At 42.6% G+C, this 27,817-nt stretch overlaps 4 protein-coding genes across 6 annotated transcripts; 3 read left to right on the plus strand and 1 right to left on the minus strand.

Moving 5' to 3' along the window:
* Positions 1 to 1,122: 1,122 nt before the first annotated feature.
* gpalpp1 (GPALPP motifs containing 1) lies at positions 1,123 to 4,585 on the plus strand. The gene is given in 8 exon segments (XM_027009558.2): positions 1,123 to 1,581; positions 1,927 to 2,053; positions 2,143 to 2,259; positions 2,440 to 2,689; positions 2,989 to 3,153; positions 3,438 to 3,539; positions 3,674 to 3,787; positions 3,790 to 4,585. Coding segments are annotated over 8 exon segments (1,071 nt in total). The 5' UTR covers positions 1,123 to 1,490; the 3' UTR covers positions 3,895 to 4,585.
* A 268-nt stretch (positions 4,586 to 4,853) lies between these two features.
* Positions 4,854 to 12,506, plus strand: gtf2f2a (general transcription factor IIF, polypeptide 2a). Its single transcript, XM_027009597.2, is given in 10 exon segments — positions 4,854 to 5,080; positions 5,445 to 5,518; positions 5,630 to 5,648; positions 5,873 to 5,977; positions 5,979 to 6,018; positions 8,008 to 8,055; positions 8,520 to 8,601; positions 8,988 to 9,087; positions 10,250 to 10,393; positions 10,855 to 12,506. Coding segments are annotated over 10 exon segments (798 nt in total). The 5' UTR covers positions 4,854 to 5,014; the 3' UTR covers positions 10,975 to 12,506.
* Positions 12,269 to 16,294, minus strand: tpt1 (tumor protein, translationally-controlled 1). The gene is made up of 6 exons (XM_027009654.2): positions 16,180 to 16,294; positions 15,414 to 15,487; positions 14,497 to 14,684; positions 13,594 to 13,699; positions 13,202 to 13,318; positions 12,269 to 12,770 (listed from the first exon to the last, which is right to left on the minus strand). The coding sequence occupies exons 1-6, from the start codon at positions 16,205 to 16,207 to the stop codon at positions 12,768 to 12,770; spliced, it is 516 nt and encodes a 171-aa protein (XP_026865455.1). The 5' UTR covers positions 16,208 to 16,294; the 3' UTR covers positions 12,269 to 12,767.
* Positions 16,295 to 16,455: 161 nt separating this feature from the next.
* On the plus strand, positions 16,456 to 26,928 carry LOC113577075 (OX-2 membrane glycoprotein-like). 3 transcript variants are annotated; one of them, XM_035534614.1, is made up of 8 exons: positions 16,456 to 16,839; positions 18,701 to 18,798; positions 19,103 to 19,169; positions 19,394 to 19,639; positions 20,790 to 21,119; positions 22,852 to 23,133; positions 23,256 to 23,424; positions 26,146 to 26,928. In XM_035534614.1, exons 3-7 carry the CDS (start codon positions 19,109 to 19,111, stop codon positions 23,417 to 23,419), a joined length of 1,083 nt encoding a protein of 360 aa, XP_035390507.1. In that variant the 5' UTR covers positions 16,456 to 16,839; positions 18,701 to 18,798; positions 19,103 to 19,108; the 3' UTR covers positions 23,420 to 23,424; positions 26,146 to 26,928. The 3 variants fall into 3 exon arrangements, with proteins under 3 accessions (XP_035390507.1, XP_035390506.1, XP_026865339.2); XM_035534613.1 differs by having other exon boundaries at positions 16,460 to 16,839; positions 19,319 to 19,639; XM_027009538.2 differs by having other exon boundaries at positions 16,465 to 16,839; positions 19,319 to 19,639; positions 23,328 to 23,424.
* Positions 26,929 to 27,817: the final 889 nt, after the last annotated feature.

A 27,817-nucleotide genomic window follows, 5' to 3' on the forward strand; every position in this document is an offset into this window, starting at 1 on the left:
CTGCCAACTTTCCAAAAAATTTGCCAGGGGGGGGGATTGTAAAATACAAAATTGGATTTTACATTTCCAACTAAAAAGCATTTTAATTAATTAAATACTTCTTTATTGATCAACATAGTATACATCTCACTTAACTATCACAAGACATGTCAATTATGAGTCTATAATTGACTTTCAGGCTATGTTAGAGTCAGACATGATCAGCAACACTGCCCTCAGATTCTACTTGGATATTCAGTACTATATAACAGAATGCACCGGATACATATATATGATGGACTAGAAAAGTTCTGCAAAAGACAGAATGATATCTAGACCCAATATGATTAGCAGATGCAATGAGAGAGATTGCAACTGCTAGTGACGGTCAACGTCATTTAAGGTAAGAGAAAGAAATGGGTAAGCTAGAGTGGAAACATACTGTTAAATATCGTTTGCTTACTGAACGCAGTTACATCACACCGGCTACTTGCTGAATGCTGCATTCAGCTTATGACTACATATAACATATGATGATAATGGTGGAGGCCGAACATTAAAAATACAGCTCAGTGCAGTAATTTCTATGGGAAGCTAATTATATCAGTTTTCAGCATACAAAAATCAATGAACGTCTTTACACTGAAACAAATAGCAACAAATCAGCTATATCTAGCGTGTAACGGGCTAGCTATCAGCTTAATCATTAAAAGCGAGCTTGTACCCTAAAAGAAATACGAGCTTTCAAAAAGTGCAATCCCCGCTATGAAGCTGGACAAGACTACTATCTTAGATGATAACCATAGAAAATAACGGACTGCTTCGAAGACAGCTATAAATGAGCTCATTTATAGCTGTCTTCGAAGCAGTCCGTTATTTTTTTATTTTCATCTTGCTTTCACCGATTACACTTCGTGTCAAATTACTAAATATATGTGTATTTAGCAGTTATACAGATGTATAAAAATATTCACACCCTATAATTTCGACATTTGCTAAACCTTTCGGATTAGATAGCATCTACTAACATCGACATTAGCGAGTGGCTTTTATTTTAAATCTGGCGGATGCGACACCCGCCAAGGTGGACGCTCAGGACCGGAAAGCACCATTTGGTACCACACCGGTCCTACTTTTTCCAATATGAACGTGGATTATGTTACTCCTTTCATCGTGTTTGGACCCTGGATCATTGGAATAGTGAAAAAGTTTCTTTTCTAAAATGTTTAAATGTGAAACATATATTTCAAACCAAAGAACTGATACATTGGTGTCATCCCTCGCAGATATACGCGGTCATATTTTTTACCCTTTTTGCTTTCTGTAGTTCCGTCAGAGGCGCTAGGAGACTCGATTTGTGAAATGGAACAGAATCATTTACAACACTGTCTCATAACTACAATTATCTGCATTGGTGGTGTCGAGTGTACTTTGCTTGAAGGCGTTGTAAACTTGTAATTTATGTAACATATTAGATTTGTAAAAAATTATTTTGTAATGCAGCCAAATCTATGACCATGTCGAACAACACCGTTATGGGACCCGCTTTACCACCAGGGAGGCAAAACGACAAAAATAATGAATCCGATGAAGACGACACAAGTACGCTGTTGGTTTCATGCTAGCTACCTAGCGTTACTCAAACAGCAGTCTCTATCTAGCTAGTTAGCTAATTTGTTTGGGGTTTTTTGTTGCTATATGTACATTGACTTGCCTTTTGCGCTACTAGTTATTAGTTAGCTACCTAACTGCCAAACGCGCTAATTCAGGGTCAGGTGTGAGAATATCCGCTTCTAGCTAGCGGTTAACCATTTTAGCTAGCGATAGCTAGTTAAGCCTAGTGAATGAACACAAACGTAATACGTTGTGGTTTATATATTGTAATTCTAACTAACTTCATTTTGAATCTTGGCCTTCAACAATTGAAATTAAGACCTTGCTTTACAGTTATAGGTCCAGCGCTACCCCCACTTTATAAACCATCCAGGTCCCCCAGTTCTTCGGAAGACGGCGATCAAGAGATCGTGTTTAAAAGGGCCAAATACTCTGGATCAGATAATGGTCTACCCTCAAAGTACGGTTTAAAAAGACTTAATTCCTCTTCTATAGTTTGACATGCTATCTGTCTGTAGTAATAAATTTTATTAAAATCCTAAAATGCAGCAAGTCTGGCAGTCTTGATGAAGCGCCCAGGAAGGTTGATGCAGTAGATGAGGACGATGGTTTCTTTGGGCCAGTACTGCCTCCGGGATATAAAAAGCAAGACAGTTCACCAGAAAGGTGAGCACAAACATCGCTGAAGTTGTTGTGAAGCAGCAAGTCTTTAGTTCTAATGCTGTTGTTTTTTTTAATCTTATCCCACCAGAACATTTTTTATAGTACCCAAACGTTTTGGGTTTTTTTGGTCATACACAGGCAATATTTAGCAGGTTTACACCCAAAGCTTTTCATCATATTTAGGCAACCCGTACTCGGACCCGCACTGCCTCCGGGCTTTAAAAAACAGGATCATGAGGAGGAGGAGGAGGACAGAGAAAAGGGGGTCATAGGGCCGGCGCTGCCTCCAGGCTACAAAGCAGAATCTTCCAGCAGTGAAGGTGAGGAGGATGCGATCGGGCCCATGCCATCGAAAGGTGCATTGCAGTGCTCTGTAGCACTGGACTTTGAAAGAAGGGCACAGAGGATGAAAGACAAGCTGATGGGCCTAGACGTGAGTGTTCTCCTTCATCTCACCCAGTTGTTTTGTTTTTAAGTCATGAAATGTCATTTCTCTTTGCAAAACATCCAAGAATATTTTGGGCCTTTTTGTAACCAGTTGCACCAAGAAAACATAACTAAGGGCACACATTACATTTGGAGTTGGAAGTACATGTTTACTAGTGTTCTTAAGCAGCTTGACTGCAATACAATAACACTTGGGATTTGTTAAAGTGACAAACTCTAGCAATACTTTAGCTTAGTCTCTCTAACAGAATATCGTATTTCCTTGCTGTTGCTGTGGGCCTTCAGGAGGAACCCGAAAAGCTGGAGAGAGAGAGCTGGATGATGGAGCTGCCCCCTGAGCTGCAGCATGTGGGCCTGGCCCCACGCACCTTCAAGAAGAGGGCAGGGCCTGAGGACAAGGACCGCTCCATCTGGACGGACACGCCTGCAGACCGTGAACGGAAGGCCCGGGTGAGTGTGCTAAACCTTTTAAAGTTCATGTCCCATAAGGACTGTGGTGAAGGGGCGGACCGATCCTAGAGAGAAAACTAAACTGCTCAGTCCATCTTGCACCCTGCTGGACTAACATTGCTTTTCTATTAAGATTGGATGGATGCTGAATTATCAATATTTATACAGTTAACGTTTTATAAGAACAATATAACTATGCAGCTGCATAGCGTAGTATATCGAATAAGCAGCTCCAGTGTTCCTAAGTACCTTTTCTATGTTGCGTCTTTCTCCGATTTTGTTAGGAGCGACAAGAGGCTAAAGAGAGGGGTGAGCCAGCAAAAGCTGACGGCCCTCGTCTCTCCCGGAAAGATCTAGAAATGGCCGAGAAGGTGTCAAAGTACAACGTACGTTTTTCCCTTCGTGTGGCTTCAGACTTGCGTCTCATATCAGGCTCACACCACACTGACAAGCTTATGGTGTGTGGGTATGATGCTAAAGCCAATTCGTTAGTCTTACAGTGGCCGATCCTCTTTGACAGGATTCGAAGAGAGGCGAGTCTCTCATGAGCATACATGCTAAGAAAATGAAGAAGAAAGCTGAGGAAGACTCCTCAAAGCCTGTGGAGAGAAGGCCCTTTGACAGGGACGCTGACCCTGCAGGTCAACCCGATTTGACGAGGCCCAGAAGAAAGCCTTGCTGAAGAAGTCCCAAGAGCTGAACACGCGGTTCTCTCACAGCAAGGATCGAATGTTCCTCTGAGGAGAGCTCACCACAGAAGACATGCTGCAGGGATTGCTTGAAACGTCAGTCAAACTTTGCTAGCTAATGTGGCTAAGTGTCAGTGAAAGTTAGCCACATTAGCTTTGATTCACTGTTAATCATGTAAGCATTTTTTATTCTGCTTCTGTAGACACAGCAAATTATTTGATTCTTGGGTTGGGAAGATGACACTGGTTTCTATTTAAGTTAGTTCCAACTTAAACTCAACAAAATAGAAATTAAAACAATAGATTGAACCAGTTAAGTTGCTGAACCTATAAGCCACATGAACTGTAAAATACCTTTCTAAATAGCAAATGATGTGAATATCATTTTACTGTTTCCATTTGTCAAATATTGAACAGTGCAGTTTTCCTAAATATTAAATGCTGCACAGGTGCAGAAGGTGACTGATCAGCAAATATCCCAATAACAGTTTAAAGGTGTACAGGAATATTTACTATGTTTTGGAAAAGTTGGGTGACTTGTAGTATTTTGTAGTATATACGATTCTAAATAGTCATTTGCATTCATTTCAGTATGCCGTTGTTTTTCATGCTTTGTATATTGTCAACCATAGACTTGAAATAAACTAAATGTTCATGGAGGTTTGCGTCAGATTGTTTCCCCTGAAACTCTTGCATTCTGTGATGTATTAAGAAACATTAATAAAGTGAAGTTTTGAACTAAATTTGAGAAGTTTAAAACAATTTATCTTAAGAACATGGTGACAATGTGACTACTATTTAGAAAGACATACAAATCCTACCTTACTGATACTCAAGTGGCTCTCATAGGCGTTAAGTCTTAAAACGTAATTCTGAACACACTGCATTATAAAAGCTCAAAAGTTATGAGATAATGTGTAACATCTAGGAAACCTCCCGAAGTCAACAACTTCTGTAAAAAAAACTTCATCTGTAAAAGTATGACGGTAAAGACGGGATAAACGTAGCCAGAAACTAGAGGCATCGTTCACTTTGGCTTTTTGTCTTGGCGAGGCCGCCATGCACTCGTGTCGCTCAGTGGTACAATAGCCTCCGTTGAAACTGAAGCAAAAGGCCGTTTTGAAATAGATACTCATGAAATTATATCTAAGCGCTTACAGCAAGACATAAAGATGTCAGATAGAGGAGAAGTGGATTTAACTGGGGCTAAACAGAACACCGGCGTCTGGTTGGTAAAAGTGAGTGCCAACGGTGAACTGCTAGCTAGCTAATTTCTAATAATGTGGCTAATATGTGCTAGTTATGTTAGCTAGGCTAGCTAACCTAGTTAACCTACCTAAATAAATGGTTACTGTAACATAATTACTTATCTTTGGGTCTTGTTAATGTGATTAGTTTGTTCCTTATAAACGTTTCTTATATGACTTTGTATTTAACTATTCAAATTGTCGCGTCCTCCCTAGCTGCTAACGCTAGCTAGCTAACCTCGCTTTCTTGTTAGGTAGCTAGTATAGCTAACCTAGGTTGTCATTGCTCATGTCCTGTGAAATATGATAATGGTTACGTTACAGATATAGATTTCGTGTCTTATATGTCGAACAGGTACCGAAGTATTTGTCTCAACAATGGGCCAAGGCAATAGGAAGGGGAGAAGTTGGAAAACTTAGAATTGGCAAGTATGTGGAAGATTATGTAGCCAGCTAACCTCTCAGAGATGTAAATAAATAATGGGCTCGGTTTCACAAAAGGGGTTTCAGTCACGTTGCCTATGTTTTTACTTTTTTAAGGAATCAAGGCAAGGCTGAGGTAAGTACACATGAGTTCTGTTTTAAGTAACTTAGCAAACCTCTTTGGTTGCACTGGCCAAAACTGAGCCCAGCATTTACTGTAGGCCTGCAAGAATACTCGTGCCTGACAGAAAAAAAAAATTACAAATATCAAAAAGACTGGCACCATGTATCTATCTTGTGACAGATTGCTGTGGAAGGGAGGGTTTGTATTGTGTGCATTTGCTTGATGCTTTTGAACAGGTGTCCTTCACACTGAATGAGGAGCTGACCACCATAGACAGTATAGGGGTGAAGTCTTCTATGGTGCGTGCACCTCGGGAACATCCGTTCACCATGCAGAGTGTGGGGGGGGCAGACATTGGCTGTCTTTACTGAGACGCCTTCAGGTGAGGGCTCACTGTCATATCTAACAATGGCTGCTGTTGACTGTGGTGTTAAGGGCCAGTTTCTTAGACCTTGATCCAGCAAAAATAAGTGAGCATCATATAAGCTGCTACATTCAGCTTGTTGTGTTTCCCTCTCCAACATCCTTGTGGGCATTTGGATATAAATGGTATGTTTGTAATTCTCATAAACCCTAGTAGTAAAGTACAGGAGAAATAAGTTCTTTTCATGTTTACTTTCACTGAGTTTTGTCCCTCTTCATGCATCAGGGCTGGGTTTCCAAAAAGCAGCATAACACAAAGATCACTGTTAAATGACAGAGCAAGTATCACCGTAACGCACACACTATCTCTCTCATTTAAGACCATCTTAACACTACGATGCTTTTGTGAAACAGGGCCCAGATTGAAAATTATTAACTAATTAATAGTATGAGTAAGAACACTGTAAGTAATTAGTAATAAACATAATTAATAGATTTATGTTACAGTAAAAGGCATGGGTGCTCAACAACTGAACAAGTTCATAGGACAAGTTCACATTTGTTATTATTCTAAATGTTGGTGCATAAAACGTGCCCTTTTGAAATGTTTTGAAAGTAACAAACATACCATTTATTACTGGACAACAGGCTTGAAACATGGTGACATCAGCAGTATTTTGCCAGAAAATAAATGTAACACTGTCCTCAGTTTAAGAGCAACAGACTTAAAAGGGCCATTCAGGTCCATTCTTAGTCTTAAGAAAAGACTTGATCCTGGTCCGAGAAAGATGCCACAAGATACGGAGATAACATTCACAATATTGAGGAATTTGATTACATGTATCCTTTTCAAACCTGATCTTTGCTTCTGGATCACTGTAGTGGTAAGTTCTGTGTGTATGCGTATCGGGAGGATTTGCCAACATCCTGCCATCTTCCATTCTTCCTCTCTTACTAGTGCCCCCTCCCCACTGCTTTATTCACCTTGATTCTTTCTTCCTCTGCTCCCCCTTCTTGACTTTTATGTGGTGCTCTATCTGTTCAGTGCGCTGTGCTGTGCTGTCATGGTGCAACAATCTCGTTGAGTTCTGTTGAGCTTCTGCTGTTGCCCGTGTGCAACTCACTCTCCCTCTCAGCTCTTCAGTCGTTTGGTGTGCCGTGCCGCGAGTGAGTGAGCGGAGGTGATGGTTCCTTGACAGGACACGGTCTTCTGGTTTCCACAAATCAAATCGAGCAGTCTCTTGTCTTCTCTTGATTGGCGTGTTTGGTGCTACACTTTGGATGCGCGTGAAGTGTGCATGAGAAGACATAAAGAGCTCGCTGACTTTTCTTCCTGGATAAGCTCGCCTTTGCTTTAGCACTCAGATTGTTTGATGTTCCTCGGTGCGGGAGACACTATTGGTTAATCTCAATCCAGAGTTTTTTTTGTTTGTTTGTTTTTGTGCTCACGTCACTCTTCACATTCCCTAAGGGAAATGCAGGCAATACACAATATTTGCGAGGGTCAGGCCCCATTTTATGGGGCAGGGGAGAGTGGGAGGTGAGATTGCCCTTAATGTGACTCCACCATTGACTTCATTCTAACTAGCTAACTCTATCCCATAAATCTTTGCAAATGCTTCTTAGGAGTTACAAGACTGTGCTCATAATTTCTGCCATCTGTTCCCTGGAGTCCTCCCAAGTGTTACGGATGGAGTGTAAATGAAACTGAACATGGTGTCTTCTGCTTGGAGTGAGTGGAGCAAGCAGGCATCAGAATTTAAGATTGGCCCATTATTAACGTCCGAGAGGCTGGATGGAGGGAAAGAATGCGAGTAAGCAGCCAGATTGCTTAGTTGGCTCAGTGCAGCGTCTGTGTGCGTGTGTTTGTGCTCAAGAAAGAGGCTTGGCTCATGGCAAATTTTTTGTGTGGTTAGACAGAGACACTACTATCGGTGTGTGTGCGTGCGCGCATGTGTGTGAGAGAGTGCGAGTTCCATTGGTTCTCATGTTGCCATCCCTCTCATAGGCCAGTCAGACGCTGACGGCAGCAGCTCAGGTACTGGTACAGGCCCAGGTGAGTGCTCACCGCCGCCACCTATCTACTGTTAGGAGAATTGCTGGGTCCAGGGATGACAGTACATAAAGTCTTAATAAACACGATTAAAAAGGCGTTAAGCCTTATGGACACGGGGAGCTGCCGAAAACAAGTGAACTTGTCATGCTAGTTCTTAAGCGATGATGTATCAGTCGTGGCAGTTTGATATGAATATGAAATGGCCCAGCAGCCGGCCTGCAGTACGTCTTCCTGCTGCGTAACTGTAGGCAGCAGCTGGCGCTTTGGAAGTGGAGTAGCCGAACACTTCTGTAACCAAAGTGAATTTCCACCCTGAGAGCTCACCCTCACAGGCTGGAATGAAGGCGGTGGAGGATTCTGGGCCAGGACAGGGGCTCATGTTGGTCTGGTGCACTGTGCGCTGCCAGGAGGCCGGGACTCTGTGCAGCGCTGTTGACTACTGCCATGTCTGTCTTCTCCCAAAGACAAGATAGCGCTAGAGGGGGTGGTGGTGCAGCGGGCCGAGTGCAGACCAGCCGCCAATGAAAACTACATGAGGCTTAAGAGGTGAGGACGTACACACGCGTACATATGTACAGACAAGTACGCGCAATCGGCCATTGTTAAAGTTAAAATGTTTTCAAAAGGGGCTCATGTATACTAATATATTAGATTACTCACCTGGAATCTTGTTTACACACAGACACACACACACAAGCATTTGGTCGCTGGTAGTTATGTGAGGGTCAAAAGATTAGGGCTCATATAACTAGATACACACACAGATACACCCACGCAGACGTATGTATTTGAGGATTAAAAGGGTATGTGTCCGCATGAGGGCACGTGTGAGGACAAGCGACTAAACAGGAAGGCGTGCTGATGTGCCTTCCTGACCCAGCAGTCGGGCTGCCCGTGAAGTGTTTTAAGTGTCGTCCTTCGCCCTCTTGCAGGCTACAGATCGAGGAGTCCTCGAAACCCCACAGGTTCTCCCAGCAACTGGAGAAAGCAGTCACCACCAACTACAAGCCTGTGGCCAACCATGCTAACAACGTGAGTCCGAAAAGATTTCAGCACAAAATCCCAAGTCCAAGTTACTACGTTCATTTGTAACAGGACACCAAGTTGTTAAGCCGTACAAAGCCTGTGGTCACTTTAGAAAGCCAATGCAAACTTGCAGAGCTTTTTCCATGTTTTTTTTTTCTTCCTTTTTCAATATTTCATATGATGCTGTTTAAGCAGACCCCAAGTCTATTTCTGATCCTACACCCTGACTATACTTCGAGTTGTAGTACAGCTAGTGATGGCACAGTGTTACTTTTATGAACGCACACAGTGGTGTTAACAGCCGTAGAAACACGGTAGTGACTTCTATCCTGCCTCTGACAGTCCAGGAAGAAAAGGTGCTCTTGTGCCTGAAATAGTTAATACTCTAGTGTGTGCCGGCTTGGTGGGCCTTGGGAGCTGGAGGCTCCAGTCAGAGAGCAGGGCTCAGAGACATAGTTAGCCAGCTGTAGGTTTATTGATCTATTTAGCACTTAACTACAGGTCGTCAAAGGACAATCAACTCACAACATCAGATTGACGTATATGAATAGAGGATGGCTATGTAAACCCACAGGGCATGGCAACATATTTGTCCACCTGATGCTGTAGGTGACTCGTGCTGGACATGCGCAACGTACTGCCCAATGAAAACCACGGCATCACAGTAGAAACAACTCAAAACGTAATACAATAGTAACAGTAATGTAAAAGAGGCGCTATATACTTTCTTACAGTGCCTTTCGAGGCTGAGTTCTCAGAAATGCAGCCCTTGCTAGTAGCTGGAAGTTTCCCTTGTTGTCGCATCAACAGCAGCGGGGGATCTGTTCCCCCGGGGCCGCTCTGAACGGTTGCTTTTATTGACGTTTAGTGCCAGATTATCTTCTCTCATTTTGGTATGCAGTTTCAGCTTTGTTAACTGACCCAGCAAATGTCATAAGTGAGCTTTGCCAGGCAGATTTGTGAGAGCTGTGAGTGTAGTCTTGGCTTGAGATGGTGTTGCAGGACTCTGATTTGTACAAATTTTTCAAGGTCAAGTCCCATCAGTGCTGGGCAAAGCAGACTCTCCACATAAGTCTGAATCCAGACAGAATCCCTCACAATGATACTAGTGTTTTTAGGAACTGCTTACCTTGGTCAAAGACACACACCCCAACTTGTTTCCTCCCAGGTGGATTATGAGAAAAGGAAGAAAGAAGAGGGTAAGAGGGCGCGAGCGGACAAACAGCAGGTGCTGGACATGCTTTTCTCTGCCTTCGAGAAGCACCAGTACTACAACATCAAAGACCTGGTGGACATCACCAAACAGCCCGTGGTAAGCCAGAGGAAGCCGCACACTTCTCTCCTTATCCAATCCGTGATCAGCTTGTCCCTGGTAAAGTTACTCTGGTCTCAATTCAAGAGACTGGGTTTCAAGGAATAAGATGGTGTTAGGGTTGTTTTCACATATGCAGTTCAGAAATAAAATGGAAAAAAAATGGCTAAGATTCAGATTCAGGTTAAGGTGTGAATTGGCCGAACCAGATCGACACCTTTTTATAGCTGTTAACGTTTGGGCCGGATGTGCGGACGCATTTAGTCCCACAAACTAAATAGGTTGTCAATGGTGGACACTCTCAACCAGCTAAACGCCACTAAGATCACGTGCCAATTCCTCCAGGCGCAACTGCTGAGCTAGGTCAGGCCTTTCTGAACCCAGCCATGATGGGGCTGTTTTGATCAGCTGTCTACAGGTGAGTGTCCATGGAGGTCTGTATCTCACCTTTATCTGTGCAGATCTATCTGAAGGAGATCCTGCGAGACATTGGCATTTACAACGTGAAGGGCACACACAAGAACACATGGGAGCTGAGGCCTGAGTACCGGCATTACCAGGCCGAGGAGAAGAGCGACTGAGCCACTTCATTCTTGTAGCTCCAGTGCTGATCCAGGCATAGGTTGTTCAGCTTTGTTTTAAAACCATTACCATTATAAGGATAGGGATGTCTAAACCTAGTACAGTGCAGTCCCACTTGAACAGGCCCTGGTTAGTAGAAAAAATCAGTTCCCTGCTGAATAACTCCAGCAATCTGAGGGTGGTTCTGTTCTTTGGAGACCGTGGTGCTTTAGTGGAGGTTCGAGAGTCTTTCATTGGGCTTGCTAAGGGAAATTGAAGTATAGTTGAGGCCTTGAGTTATTTTTGAACTGATTAGAGAGAATAAAGCACATTTCACAGCTGGCGAGCAGCTACTGAATCCTAGACACACCTCATTTAACATTTTTCTTAAATTTACCATTGATTTTAATTTAGTGAATGTTCAAATGTTTTGTAAAAAAATAAAATTACATCAATAAAACTTTGATCTGTGTGAAACATTGCTTCTAATTACATATACGTCAGTAATTCCATCAAACAACCATTTTTCAGAGTGTAGGTAAGTCATCAAGAGGATGGGATGTTAATAGGTGCTTTATTCTATACACTGTTTATACCCATTTTACCCTATACAGCAGTAATTTTCTCCTTCAGGGGTACTGAAGGCTGGATCCCAAATACAGCCCAGGATTTTGTAATCCCTTGCTAAGTGAATCATGTAACTGGTTGGCCACTTCAATGTCACACCTGAAGCCTAAAGGGAGGGTGGAAGATCTATAGGACCTTGACTGGGATTTGAGTATCTGCTCTAGTCAGTTTGTTGTAAACATTGTGCTTAAATCTGACCGAAGCAACTAGTTGTAATGCTTATTTTGTAAACAAAGCAACAAGACCTGGAGATAGTATGTCTTTTGTTCAGGTGTCAGTTTTACTCGTTTATTTGAATGAAAATACAGCATATAAATGTCTCTGAACAGGAAGGTCCACAAGGTCCATCAAAAATGTCCAATACACTGAAGTACCAACTTAAGATCTGTATTGCAAAATAATATAGCAGCAAAAATTTCTAGCAGCATATAAACTTGTTAGGGGCAATTCTGCTATGCTCATTTTAGTCTAAAAACTAACGTTTTAAAGCAAATTATCAAACACAAAGGGTTTTTAAAAATGTAATTTTAGTAAATACCCACCTCTGCAATGAAATCTTGATCTGACTTTCTGTACAAGCCATAAGCTTCGACAACAAAGCCACTGCCAAATTTCCTACCAAATATTTATAGTTCCAAGTCAACAAGTGGGCAAAATGTTAATGGGTCCAAGTTACCACATGAGCCATTTAGCCAGCAGCTTGACTTTATTTATAATTTTCACAAATAGTGCCAAGAAATCCTATACAATCCTGTGATTCGAGAAGGGTTATGGGGGAGAATAACTGTACAATTTATCAGAGCTGACATGCACACAGCAACCCAATATCCAGCCAGTCAACTTTGCCACTGTGACCATTTTTTAAATAAAAAAGGGCAGGGGGGAAAAAAACCAAAAACACTCGAAGTGAGCTGTGTCTGTTGAACACAATCTCGAGTTCAGCTCACCAAAATACTGTCCTTCCTCCACCAAGTTGATTTGGGAAGGGACCTTGACTCTTCTGGATGGATAAACACTTGAAGAAATCAAAGCAGTAGCCTCTGATGGGAAGGTAGTTAAAAAAAACGAGCTTCTGGTTCTGCATCTGATGGAGTCGGAGGGAATGAGTGATCCGATCCCTAAGGCCTCAGGGCCATCGGGTAGACGGCTGCCGTTAGGGGGAGGCACTCGGACACGCGGGGGAAGGTTACTGCAGAGACAAAAAGCATTTCCCCAAGAGCGGTCACTTCATGCAAGCTGCTGTCACATTCATGGTAAGCTATCCCACCCCCACCAAACATAACTGTGCTCAGCTGGCCAGCAGATAGGCCAATATGTACGCCCTGTTCTCCTCGCATCAGTCTGCGGAGCTCTCTGTTCAGACAGTAGGGGAGCACGAGGGCACCTGCTGCTGCATCACGCTGCAAGTCTAGAGGCCACTGAGAGCAGCCTTAGCAGCCCCCAACCGATCCAATTTCCCATCTCACTATCTTAATGGAAAAGCCCCAGCTTTAACATCAACCACCCTGGCAGTTCACTCTAAACACTGCCACCTAATCACCATTTTACAAACACAGCTTTTCACGAGCTTCAAATCGGTCCTCTCATCCTTGAACACAATAAGGACTACACAAAACTTACGCATTTCTCGATCTCAAGACCATCCTTGAAGAAGAGCATGAAGGGTGTTATTCCATCCTCGCGGAAGTCCAGCAGGCCGACTGAGCCTTCTGGGTTCATGGACTCGCCTACAAAAAACTACAGAAAGGGCAGTTCGGTTGAGCATGAAAACTAAACAACTAATGCATCTTAAATAAAGGTCAATTTAGCAACAATGCCAGCGTGTTCGTCCTTTCTCTGCTACACGGTTTGGCACCTGAATAGCTTGACAACTACTCAGTACAATTAGGTGAGTATATAAAAATACCAACTATACTGAGCATGGTGTGCATGTCCAGGACAGACATCCCTGGTGATGAGCCCTCCATGTGTGTACATGACTTAGCAAATGACTGAGGTAGAAGAGGGTATACCTGATAATTCTTGATGTTGCCTAGGATTTTCTTGACCTCAGCTGGAGCATTAGCCACAAACTGGTCTACCCGGTCAGGAGCTATTTCCTGCAGTTTGGCCTTCACCCTGTCACACAATTACAATGAATGCATATTCATCACACACTAATTAGTATTTGTATTAATCAGCACTATATCACAACTGCACAACACTAGAAAGCAAAGTAGATGCTTGTTGTCTCCAATTCAATCTCACAAGCCACAGGCAAGACAAGAAGAAAGCGCAGAGACCTTTTCATGTAGCATCAATATCTCAAACCCAGGCAACCACAAGTAAAGGCACTGGGCTGTCAAAGGATGCACCAACGGAGCATAGTAGGATTAATCGCAGTTCAAGATTTCTGGAGACTGGTCATCATGAACACAACACAACATTTCATTACAGGGAAGCCACAAGTACAATTTTTCTTAGCATCCATGACATTTAAATACCTGACAAATAAGGTCATACACCTTGAATGAGCACTCATGTATTGGAATGTAACAATGTTTTACTCAGTGTCACACAGGAGTCAGTTAGACTTCAGATAAGACATATAGAACTAAGGCAAAGTTGTGTGTTTAATATCTGTGATCGTTCACAAGGTTCAACTTTTAAAGATTCAAGTTTCATATTTTCAATTGATCAAAAACTGGGATACTGACCAGAAGAAAAGACACCTCTGAGAGGAACTCGACTACCCACCCCAAATTATTTCCCTTCAATATCCAAGCTTCTATAAAATTACAAAGACTACACTACCACTGAACTGGGGCCTCCTTAACTGAACCACCTAGATGTGTAATGTTTTCTTGTGAGGGGGAGGGGGTTTGAAATTTCAACAGCTGTTGAGACCTTGGGGGTAAGAACCTCAGGACACTCACGCCTTCACATAGTCCTTGACATAAACTGTGTAGGACTTCTTGTCGTAGCTGGTTTCCTGCAGTTTGTGGTTCAAGACGATATCAATGCCGGTGGTAGTCGTGGACTCGCAAAGGTCGTCCGGGACCTCAGTGGACGCATTGCCGCCAATAAGCGATTCGTCAATTTCCCCCTCACACCTGCTGATCATCTGCAGACACAAACAAGAAGAGCCACTGAACCAAACTATTAATCAAAAAAGGTATGTTTTATAATAAGTCGGGCGTGGTGTGCTTCATGAGACATATATGGGGGGAAGAAAAAAAAAAACAGCTCTCAAAGCTTCATGTGAGAAAACAGGATCTTTTAGAAACACCAACTTTGTATTTATAACCTCTAAAAATTTTGAAACCAACAGCAGTGCTGTAGTTTCATAAAATGTTAATGCACGTGAACATAAAAACAGACATTAACAGCTTAAATGTTGTATGTAGTAATACATCACTTCCCACTGCAATAATCAATTTAGCTGTAAGTAGACAGATAACTGAAGTTAGATAGTCAATACTAGATATCAAAGTATGTCATTATGCTCCCAAAATAGTTATTCAATCAGTAATTTGAGGATATACATAATTATTATAATGTCCGAGTGCCAATATGTAGTACTATGCTTACTGATAACCAAATGTGAACCATATTTAACTTTAAATGCACACAAAATATACACCATAATCTTAAAAAACAGGGTGTGTTTCGGGAGGGGATGGTGAAAGCAGCAAACTACTGTACTATTGCGCAACACTCCGAAAACTTTAAATCGACGTGTAAAATTAGTGTAATCAGAAAGGAGCAAAGCGTTATAAGGTAGAAAAGGGAGACGCTCCACGAAAACCGCAGAAAATGTCGCTAGAACTGGAACCAAAAACCAATAGGTTACCTTTCCCTCGACTTCAATCATCATGCCGTTCGCCGACTCCTTGATTTTGTAGATGTCCGAAAACATTTCATCCCCTGCCAAGCACGAAATGAGTTAGTTCAAATAGTATATACGAAAAACATGCAACATGCCTAAATCAGAGATCAGCTGTTAAACATCTAAGGCCTTAAAAACTAGCTACGATAGGTTCATTAACACAGCTAGCTACCCAACTACGAGGGTTAGCGACACGTAAACACTGAACTAGAGCTGAATAAACATCTTGTAACAAAGAAACATATAGACCCGAGTACAGGTATTGGGAACTTAGCCTGCTTGCTAAACAGCAACTTTCGTGCAATCAAATGGCCGGTGGAAGCCTCGGCTAGCTAGGTCGGCTAACCGAGCTAAGCTAGGTAACCTAAGTAACTAACATGCCGGCATTTTAGCACGACAGTTCAGGTTCGAGTTCGTCAATCTCACAGTTCGCGGATCTAACTGCCTTAACAATTACTACGCGCAACGCAGCATACTATAAACACTACACATTAGACGCTATACATTACTACCGTAGTGTCATTGTCAGAAAATGGAAGAAACAACTGCTCCGAAGTAGCCAACTTAGCGGATAACGGCGCTCGTCAGTTGCTGGAGCGCGACGGTAGGCCTCGGGTTATGTTAGCCGGAAAAAGAACACCACCGATAAAGCCACACTTACCCAGCCTGAAAAATATCCACGGGATAAAATTCCCTGAGTGCGTTAGACTCGTTTAGGCTACACCCTTACCGCTGATGGCGTCCTTGTAGATGATCATTTTGCCGGATGGTGATCGTGGGATTTTATGGGAGGCGCGAGCTCGACTTGCTGCCTGGGCGACGGACTCCGCTGAAAAGGCCGCGCGACGGATTTCTCCTCCGGATAGCGCCCGAGCGGATGACGTCAGCTTACTCGGCGCCGTGGGGAACGTGCGCCCTCTAGCGGGCGAAACGCGCCATTCGCGCGTTCAAAAGACGAGGCGCGCTTCGTTCAGGCGTCAGAGGATATGCGTATAGTGCTGATACGCAAGGATACGCAGAAAGGCATGCATAACGTTACAGCACTGCGTCTCAATTTTAATGACTCACTCCAAGACACATTGTTAAGTGTGCCTTATTTTGTTGCGTAACGTGGAAATTACTTTTGAGTGCTTAATTAAAGTGTGTAAGATTCCATTAGATGTCGCCATGCGTCCATTGTATTTAGGTAGTGGGTAAAAGAGACACACTTTTCGGCACAAAGAGTAGATTTGTTACAATTGGGTGCCGCAGCTTTGCCTGCTTCCAGTGGGAAGGACCTTATTCCCTGGTCTTGCTCGATCGAAAGACACAGTGACTTTTTAGCTATGTGGTGCCTACGGTGACAGTCTTTATTGTGGATCCCCGAGGATGCTGAGCAGGGCACTGAAAGGTGAGCTTTAGTCATACCTAATATAAAACATCGCATTTAGGTAGACTGTTGGGAACTTCATTAAATGCACTTCTGCAGTGCTCAAGAAGTTACTGTCAGCTTTTCTTAGCTTCCTCAGTTACTACTGATCATTTTTTAAAATTTTAATTATTATTATTATTATTATTATTATTATTATTATTATTATTATTATTATTATTATTAATGCACATTGAATGTGTGTAGCTGTGCAGACCGCAGTGGAAGTGTAATCCTGAATGGTCACTGCCAGTTGTAAAGCTGTGCTAAATTTAAAGTACTCTCTGTGTTTTTGTGCCCTGTACCATGCTGTAGTTTGGGAGGTTTTTCTTACTGAAGTTTTCTGAAGGGTTTTTTATTTTTTTTATTTTTTTTTTCCATCCTATTCCAGTAAGGAAAGCCGCGATCAGAAGGTCTCACCCTTATCAATGACAACAGAGTAGGCTTGTGCGCTTGTTCTAGTAACATTAAAACAAATACACGCCTGGAATTTTTAAACATACCATGATGTGTTAGCTTGTTGTCTAGCTTTTTTGAGGTTGGCGGTTTGTCCACGGCTGTGGCGAAGATAACTGAAGCCAACTATTTAACAGGCACGGGGGCGATAAATTCAGGCAGTTAAAATGCCCTCAACCAGACCTTCCAAAGTCTTTATTTGAGGCTTGCTTGGGGCATGTGGCTGCGTGGCGTTACCATAGTGCTCCGTCAGGATTTGCCTCTGGGAGCCACACTATGAGTTGATTTCCTGGCAGCGAGGATACTTGAGGTTAAAAGGGAAGTGTTTTTAGTCGCTACTGTTACACAGAGCAGGACTCACTTTTTACACCAGAGTCAAATTAATTTTGTTCACTAATTCTGAATACACACGATCATGGTTTATTATAGTTACCTTTGTTTGCTGGCTTGTTTATAACCCCCCCCCCCCCCCCCCCCCCCCGCACACTTTACCTTGATAGCTTTGCTCTGCGACCTTTTAAAATATTCCCCTTTCCCCGAATCTGTGTTATATTAAGCTTTACGGTCAAACAGTCTGCTTCTGTGCTGCTAGTGCAGTTGTAGTCTAGACATCAAAGAAAGGAACCTAGACAGTTTCCAGTTAAAAGAAGGAGGGAAAGGTAGCAGACCATGGCAGGGTCAGGTGGGCTGGCATGCTTGGCAAACCTGCCTCCACTGCACAGAACGGGAATATTTAGCCAGTGGAATGTCCATAAGCTTAGCATGCACAGAGAAAAACACTGTGACTAGTATCATTTTAGAAACACAATTGGCAGCTCTACTTTGCAACCTTGATGAGTATCTTGTATTCATACTATAGAAAGGCCAGTATAATATAATAGATAAAGTACCTCTACATCCACATGCTTTTTTTTTTTTTTTTTTTTTTAAAGAGCATCAGGTTCTCATCTATGTGGGTTTCCTTATTACACACAATATAAAGCAATTAAATCTATTAGGCATCGTAGTATTATGATCCTCTTAAATCTTTGATCGAGTCTTCAAAGTATTTGAAGTATCTGTTTCTCCCTATCAGTTAAGCCTAGAAGCCGATGTTATTTTCTCTTTAATGAGAGAAAGAGGCATTTAAGCATGTCAATTTGTGCACTAACACTGTCTTAATGAGTGTAAAAAAGCTTACATTCTTGAATATTAAAACCCTCCTTTAAATGTCTTGGATGCATTGTGCCTTAGGGTATTGTATTTGCATGACAGGTGACTACAAACTCATCACTTTAATGTGAATATTTACCGCAAGCACACAAATTAAATGGGCTCCACATTTAAACAAAACTGGCTTTTTTTACCATTTGTTTTTTTGTTTGTTTTGTGTATTGATTTCCCACAGATTGCTGCCTGTGCGTGAGCGACGGCTGTTGACGTGTGTGGGGGAAGCCGCTGCGTGATAACCGTAACAGAAGACAACGTCCTCGAGCTGTGCTGCAGGTCTGTGTCTGCCTCTTACCTAACCCTTGAAGACGGCGATGGCTTACTGGCTTCTCTCTGTCCTCATACTCATCACGTTGTCTAGGCATACAAATAGAGACGCATCTTTCCTGCCCTTTGATCAACTCATTGTTTGACTTAATTACAAAATACAAAAATATGTACTAAACGCAAAAATATGCATATACATGCCTCTGCTTGTCTGATGTAAGAAAATTAATGGGTGTGTCTCAGTCAGTGGTGTGCATCACTTAAAAACAAACAGATGGCTGTTGAAGCTCCTGGTCTGTTAACGTTCTTGCAGACTAAGATGTGCCAGTGTGCCTCTGTATGCCTGTGGATGGCTCTGATTCTGGCCCCTTCCCTGAAAGGTAATGCCTGCAGTCTTGGACAGCTCACTGCACATTAAACACACTTTGGATTTGAAGTCAGGCTTAGAAAGGCATAATAGTTAAATTCACAGTTTGCTCTTCATTATCGTCACCTGATTGGCTGATGCCTTTTGATTGACGCACCCTAGCTAAGGTCACCGCCCCCTCCCAGCTGCAGGCTACACTGGGGCTCCCCTTCATGCTGGCCTGTAATGTCACCGTAGAAGACGGGGACATCCTGAAACAGGTCCGTTGGCTGGACACCCACGACACGCCCATCCTCCATTATCAGCCCGGGAGGGCTGGCAGCATCACCAAGCAAGCTAGGGTGGACCTTCTGGACCAGCAAGTGCACACCAGTGCCATCAGCATCCAGCACGCCAATGCCGGGGATGAGGGCTGCTACACCTGTGTGTTCGATGTGTATCCGTCTGGGCAACAGCAAGCGAAGACCTGCCTCATTTTGATGGGTAAGGAGACGAGAGTCTTGAGGTTCTCTATCAAATAGGTTGATGTCAGATAGATTAACAATTTTGACCTATGATTTCTGAAGTAGAATACAAAGTGTTTGTCTATTTTAAGCAATATTTGCAGTAACAGCTGGTGAATTGAAAATCTCAGATAAAAGTTTTTATTGTGCGATGGCAAAGGACATCCAGTACAGGACGAGGACAAGGTTTAATGTCCATTATTCAGGATCTGTTGATGAGATCACCTTCCTGTCCTGTCTTCTTTTACATTCTGTTTAATCCCCAGAAAGGTGCTATGGAACTTGCTACCAACTAAATCTTACACTAGTTTGAAAAATGAAATACCAGTATACTTTATATCATGTGAAAATGTAAGTGCCCAAAGAGGATACGTGAGCTCTGATAACACTTGTGTGTACGACCCGATCTAGACTCTGGACCGTAACGGGGAAAGGCGAGACGGAGGAAAAGGTATTTTGTAGAAAATAACAAACATAAAATCCTGAAATGAAAATGCAGCATATAGCTTACCTTACAGAAATAAACAATAAACTGGCCTAACTCTCTGGATCAAAACAGAAGACAAAAAGGAAGCTCAAAATAAACGGCATCACCTCCCTACTTCCCAAACTACAACAAACATATAACGACAGGATAGTTAAACGAGCACTAGATACTACGTCCACAATTCTTTACAACAGCAGCCGAGTCCAATACGTAAGCGACGATCGTGAATGGTGTGACAAAGCTGAAATCAGTCACAAATTAGCGAAGTTGGCAGAAGCAGGAAGCAATCCCGTCTCCTCGTCTTCTCACTCGGCTGGGAAGTATTTACTGGAGTGAGGTGGGACAACCAGTAGGAGAAAAGCGCACCGCTGTTGCAGAGGACCGACAGCAACTGGTGCGGTGCACGGATGGAGACAACCTTCAGCACAGGGGAGGACACACAAAGAGAAAATGACCCACCTGCGGTCCTCACAGCCCCACCCATAATGACAAACTAACCAGGAAAACAGAAATATCAAAGCCTTCATGAAAACCTCACCGACTGCCTTTTTTGTCTGTTTCTGTACCAGTCGTGTTGAACTTGCAGACAGGTCATGGCCATTTTGATCCGGATGACCACGCATGTTCCTCATGTTCCTCTCAGCAAAGGTGGAGTCAGCGGGCAACCGGACGGCGGTGCGGGGGAAGGCAGTGACGTTCTCGTGCACCTACGCCCACGCTGACCAGGTCCTGCAGGTCCTGTGGAGGAAAACGGAGGAGCAGGGCGACACAGCCCTGGTGGCCTCCTACACCAAATGGGACAATCTGTTGGTGGAACCACCCATCCAGGGACGGGGGGAACTGCAGCCGTCCCTCAAGCATAGCCAGCTGAGCATCCATCACGTCCAGACGGAGGACGAGGGCTGCTACACCTGCGAGTTCCACACATACCCGCTTGGGTCAAGGAGTGCGACAGCATGCCTGGCTGTCTATGGTAGGTCCCAGGGACTGTGATGATGAGGATGTGGATGTTGGTGATAACGGAGTATTGGAGCCGGTATCAAATTTCGAAGCACATGATTTGAAGGTGAACTTTTCTAAAGCAGTTTGCACAGCTCACACCTACAGTATGTCCTAAATAATACTGATGTGAGCTTGTATATGTAGCCATTAGTAATAATTCATAAAATCGTAAATAAATTCTCGCGATATTGCTGTAGTGCCATTGACTCCAACCTGAGGCAGTCTTTGCTTATTTTGGACTCCACAGTTTGACTGAATTTGGTGTCTTTCCAGTCGTGGAAGTTTAATGCCATTTTTTTAAATGCCCTCTTGAGCTTAATAATGGGAGTGTTTTTCACAGAGTGTTTCCCAGGGAACTACTTTACAAGTGTGTGTGTGTGTGTGTGTGTGTGTGTGTGTGTGTGTGTGTGTGTGTGTGTGTGTGTGTGTGTGCGTGTGTGTGTGCTGCAGAGCTAATGTGTTTGAGTCACCATTTACACATAGCTGCACCACTCAGGAAAAGGAAGACCATATATCAACACACCATCAATTTAGGACAATAAAAAGTGGGTGAAGCATCAGGCTCAGCCGCCGGCCTGCCATCCTCCACTCTAACAATCCTCTCGTCAGGCGTGGATGCGAGTAGTGTTTCGGCCGAATAGCGCAGTGGCTGCTGCAGGCCCGACGTGCACTGGCCCGGTTCCCTGTTGGTGGCAATGAGCACATGCAGCGATGGAGAAGTTGCCAGAGCGAGGCGGGGAATAGCAATCGTGCCGCGGGACGTCAGGCCTGCCAAGCATCTCCGTGCTCTTTGTGCAGGAAATGGGGACAGAATCACAACGAGCTGTGATCACTCCCTTCATCTCTTTTGTTGACACAGCTCGCGCCAAGCGTGGGCTTGTTTTTCCCCTACCTGCGCGGAAGCGAGGGGAACACCCCCGTTATTGCACAACGGATTTCGGCACGGTCCCGAAAGCCTGCTGTTATCCCGAGCTCATGCGCATCACTGTGCTTGGCTGTGAATGTGAGGCCTTATTAGGGGTTTGCCTTGGACCAGAGCCTATTGCCATGACTGTGCTGCTGTTTTCCTGCACACAGAGGGCCACTGTGTTTCTCCACTCTTTGTCAGTGTTTGACAGCCTGCCTGTTGTCAGAGGAGGTTAATCGTGAACCCCAACAGAACCCCAACGCGACTGACTCTTGTGTTTTCACGGCCTGTGTTTTTTGCCTTCTTTTCGCGGCCGTGGACTGTGTCTGAAGTGTGCTTTACCGGGACCGGAGCACAAGCGTGCGCTCTGTTGTCTGGGCTAAGAGGAAGAGGATGACACTGCTCTTCATGATGAGGGAATCCCTCTAAATGCCACAAGTAGACAACCATAAGGCATCTGTGTATGGTAGATTATAGAAAAGGTTGTACTTGCAGGAAAGTTCTACTTCTTTTCAAAGCGCTAATGAAGTTAAAGTTCAGTGCTATTTACTTTATTAAAAGCCAAGGTGTTTTTACTTCGTGTCTTATCATATTCACAATATCTTTGATCTCTTGAAAGATGAGGGCTACAGCATCAGCATAACATTAATACCGATGGGCACTGAGATAGTAAAGTGGAGCAGGAGTCAAGATGAGGCTGAGCATGATGGACCTTCCAACGTTACAGTACTTTCACTGTGAGTTTCAGCCCTCGAAGCTGTGACCTTCCGTCAGGTCATATGTGCTGTTTTTACAGTCCTCCCAGAGCCTGAGGTGACCTCCACCCCGGTCAGACAAGGTGTGGTCCAGGCCAACTGCACCGCCGTGTCCCGCCCTCCCGCTAGGCTTCTCTGGAACGTGGAGGGGCACAACCGCACGCTGGGGCCATCGGAGATGTCGTCTGAGCAGCAGGGTGACGGCACCACGCTGGTGATCTCCTCCATCCTGCTACAGAGCAAACTTCTGGATGAGGAGGACGTGACCTGTACGGCGCTCCACCAGGGCCTGGAAACCACCGTTTCTGTTTCCTTGGGCAAGGGTGAGTATAGCGAACGTATAAAAAGGGCTTTTTCGGTGCTAGACAGAAGCAAACAAGGAAAGATATTTGTGTTAGTTGCTGATGGATGAAAAATTCTTTAATGGCATCGTGATGTTTTCTAGCCTTCTTTTTGTTTAGCCCTGTTGCTTTGACCGCTGTCACCTCTGGGCTCCTCTGTCTGTCATGTGTCACAGCTGGGAAGAGCCATGTTGCCCTCTTCTCACTTGCCTGCGTGCTGGTTTCTGTTCTGCTTATCTGCCTGTGGGTCTGCCTGAAGAGGTGCTGAGACAGGTAAGTTACCATGGCAATTTTTCTGCCAAATCTTTAACCCCCCCCCCCCCAAAAAAAAAAATCCCTATGAGTGTCCTATCTTGGCGATGACCTCAAGATAAAGTCTAGATCCATTTACTCTTGAACGTGTGAGCTGTTTATTGCATGTTTTGTCTTTATACAGATGATATCCAATGTGGTGCCATAGGTGCTTTGTAATCAAGGCTTGACAATCAAATAAAAGGCAGTAATGATTCTAAAAAAGAGCTCTGCCCCAACTTGTCATGTGTCTGCAGTAATTACTGGAGACACAAGACATATGTGGGACAGGGCTCTTAAAAAAAAAACTAAAAATATTTTTTTTCATGATGTCACTGTGAAAATGACTTTCACTGCTGTCAGACACCTTCATAACACTTTGGCAACAATGTTGCAGCAGCTTTTAGCTTTGATCTTTTTAAAGGGCAATTTAGGGAGGTGCTATCAGCTGTTCTAACCAAAGTTTTAGTTTCCAGTCGTGGTACAACTAAAATGACACTTCATTATTGTTGCGTTTGAGGGTGATAAAAATGTCTGGCCTTTTCAGAATAATGAAAACCTCAGCCCTCCCAAGCATCATTTATTTTGCTCATTATTGCCACCTCCCACCCCCCCTGTGTTCTGACCCACCCCACCCCCCAAAATGCTTGTTTGGGGCTAGCTAGCTATTTCATTTTCTTGAATAAATTTGAGTTGGAATATAAAAAAAATTTTAACTTGATGAAATATGCAGTGATTGTCCTGTTTGACAAGAGTATTTAACTCTATTCCCCCATTGCAATCTTGACATAGTCATCTGATCTGCTAAGCCCTGGCCACACAAAGTAGTCTTCAATTAAAATTAATTTATATCATTTAACAGTTTAGATTTGGATTGGCAGTCACTGTCCAGGCATACATCATTTGATAAATATAAGAACATCAAATATAATTTGATATCAAACTATTAATTATTTATGTAGGCTATGTGAGAATGAAGAACTGAACTTATCCCTTGGCTTCTCCTAATTCCACTACTGATGTTCTAATGAAATGCGTTGCGTTTGCTCATTTATCTCCAAAACCAGGAAGGTTGGCTTTTTTTGTGCATAGTTAGTGTCTTTATGAAAGACTCTTCTGGACAAGCCTGGTAGGGGGCTTTGCTTATATAGGCGTTTGTCAAGGTAAATGTAAAATTCTCATGAACACGTGTACAGACACAGCTGGTCACGAGGGTCATCTATGGGTCCTATAAACTGACTTTGAGATAAATGCACAACAAATTTTATTTAATAATACAACAATATTCTTACATTCAGTCCAGTGACTATACTGGCCCTTCACTGTAGTCCTTCATTTAGTCAGATAAGAGAAAAAATTAAAATGTTTAAAGAAAACAAACAATTAAACAAGTCAGAATGTATTCTCAGACATTTATCAGGTAAGAATGCATTTTGCAAGGTACAAAGGAAATAGGGTAGCAAAGGTACTTTGAAGTCATGTTTTTGCAGGGTGCTATTCATCTGCAGCACCCCAGGAAATCTGAGGAGTTACCACTTCCTGTCTCTTACAAGACATCCTCCCATCCTCAGCTCAGGTCTTAAGTGACAGAATTTGAGCCATTGAAAAGTATGTGACTGTGCGCCGAGTCCTCGTGACTTGCTGTTATTTTGGGAGGTGAAGCCTAGGTTATTGCCTGTAGCCTGCTGCTTAGAGTCTGTAAAACAAAGCATTCATAACTTGATGTGTAGAGAACTAATCTTTACAATAGCCAGTGCAAGGCAGATCTAGTTTATTTACTGGTATGTCTAATTCAGAGAGAGAGTTTTACAAAGTAAATGTTTAAATCATAAAGACGTGTAAAGTATAAGGGAGAACAATGAAACGAAATTTAATAAAGAAAGGATTACAAAAACAACTTAAGAATTTAAAAAGAAATAAAAGTGGAATGATGTGCTTGGGCTGGGAGTTGAACTGAAGCTATAGCAAAAAGTGGCACAGATGAATAGCTCAGTGCCGAGGCTTAGTCATGCTAAATCTGGCTAACCAACTAAAGTCCCAGGACAGGGTGTGTCCTCTTCCTTATCTTCAGTAAAGCTGAAAGCCACATAATCGCTCTGGTTCAGTTTTCACATGCGTGTTGTTGTGTCTGTAGTGATGGAGTCTTGGGGCAGACAGGAAAAGGTGCAACTGGAATGATTAAAGGGACATCCTTTAGCTGGTTTTTCAAAACTCATATTTGCGTTCCTGTAAGAACCCGTGCTTGATGCGTATATGTGGCCTACTGTTACTGGTGCGTTCAGTTAGGGGTTTTTGAGAGTATGTGATTTGTACTCTGGGTAGAGTTAGACTGCTGAGCTGGAAGTTTTGCCTGTTACAATGTGATGAACAGTCTGCTTTATTTGGACAAAAAAAAATGGTTTATGGTTGATAAATAGGTATACTAGTACTAGTGAAACTACAGTGGGGAAAAAATGTGATTATCTGGTGCTTCTGTTAAGTCAAATTTAGCAATACAGTTCCAGTTATAATAGAATCATTTATTTCTTTATTTTTGGAACAATTGTTAAATGATTTATTGTTTTTTATGTGATCTGATCCACAAGTTATAATTTTATGTTAATGTCAAATTAATAGTGATGCGTTTGAAATTACAGATCTTAAAGCCACTTGGGTGTCCTTCCTTTCTGTGCATGCTCTTATTTTCTCTCTTTCCCTGTTTAGACTGACTAGAATGAACCATGATGGATGAACAGGCTGCTATGACTGGACACTAATATTCACGTGACATACATATACACATTCAAGTGTCTTATATACATGTATGTGTTCATATATATATATATATATATATATATATTATACAGTATATCTAACAGGACTAATAGATCCATGGAAAAATCCTGTCATGTAACTGTAATTTATGATATATGGTTGTAGAATCAGGAGTAAACATAAATGTGGGGAAAAAATGAGCTAAACACTGTCACTGGAAAGATGAAACACTCCTTCTTTCCTGTAATTGGCAACAAAGCCTTGTGTTTTTATCAAGCAAGAACTTCCTCTATGCTATAAAAAACTTTCTTATTTTGTTGATGGTGATTCATTAAATCCAAAATCATTCTTACCACAGGAAAACACAGTTTTGGCAGCGAGACACCTTTCTACCAATTAATACCCCCAGGTTTTTAAGTCCTGCGTGTGTTTCCTGCTCACGTACCCCCACTAGAGGGAAGCAGAATCATGCCGTGGAGGGGACTAACTCCTATTGATAGTCCCACAGACCGTCTGTGCCAACAGACTACATTTATTGGCAGAATATTTGTTTCATAGGAAGTGTATGTTTACCTTCAACTGACTTACCACTGAAAATAAATTACTTTGAAAAGTTAGTTTTAACACCATGACATTTTGATAACAACTCATTGTGTTAACACTGTGCATTGTGTCTTGTTTTATTGTTGGTGTAATCTGTTTATAAATAAAGTGTCCCCACTATGGACCTGATTTTTGTTTTTTTTTTTCTTTTCACAAACCATTTATTGTTTGTGTCTGTTCTTGCTGTGTGAACAGTTTGACACTTTAATGTGAGACTGATGAGGAAATCAAACCACCTTCAGCCAGTATTCTACATCCAACCCACATAAAGTGTTTATGGTATTCTGCAGTGAAATAGGTGCATTCACTATAGGTAGAATCACCTGCGACATCCTGTCACATGTTTTACTGAAATACACTATTATATTTTAATATTACGACTCGGCTATTGGCGAGAATAGGTCAGCATGCCTCTTATACAAATTGTTGTGTCAGCATAAGTTATGTATGTTTATGCATGAGTGTGTGCGTGTGCATGTACAAATTTATGTAACTTCAAGTCCTTTACCAGTATTGCATTTTTAAGTTTTAAGTATTACTAATAACAGCTAATACATTTGAGCTGAATGAACCCATTAATTTGTGTAGCTTTTGCATTTCTGCTTTTTGTCCCTAATGGTTTCCATTAAAGGTTTACCTCAAACCCACCTTTTGATTCCTTTTAGACCCTATATTGGGATTACCAGCTCTTGTTTGAAGATGACTGGCCGTAGTGTTGTAAATGATGTTTTTTGAGGAGATCCTACCTTTTTTATATTCTCTTTTGGGTTGGAACTTGGAATGTTTGGCTTCACATTATGAGGCTCCTTTATTGCAAAGTCCCTGACACCAAGTTGTTGATAAAATACAATGTACTTGAAAATCCAGAGGCAGAACCTTGTCTTGATGATGGAACCTCTTTTATTGTATGTTTTGGAAGTTGAGATTATGGAGATGAGGTTGTACAGTATCCGTTTTAAAAACATTAACACAAAATCTATATATTGCAGGGAACAGTAAGTAGGATATTTGGTTTTGA

Source organism: Electrophorus electricus, chromosome 16 (assembly GCF_013358815.1).
Source record: "Electrophorus electricus isolate fEleEle1 chromosome 16, fEleEle1.pri, whole genome shotgun sequence".
Lineage (NCBI taxonomy): Eukaryota > Metazoa > Chordata > Actinopteri > Gymnotiformes > Gymnotidae > Electrophorus > Electrophorus electricus.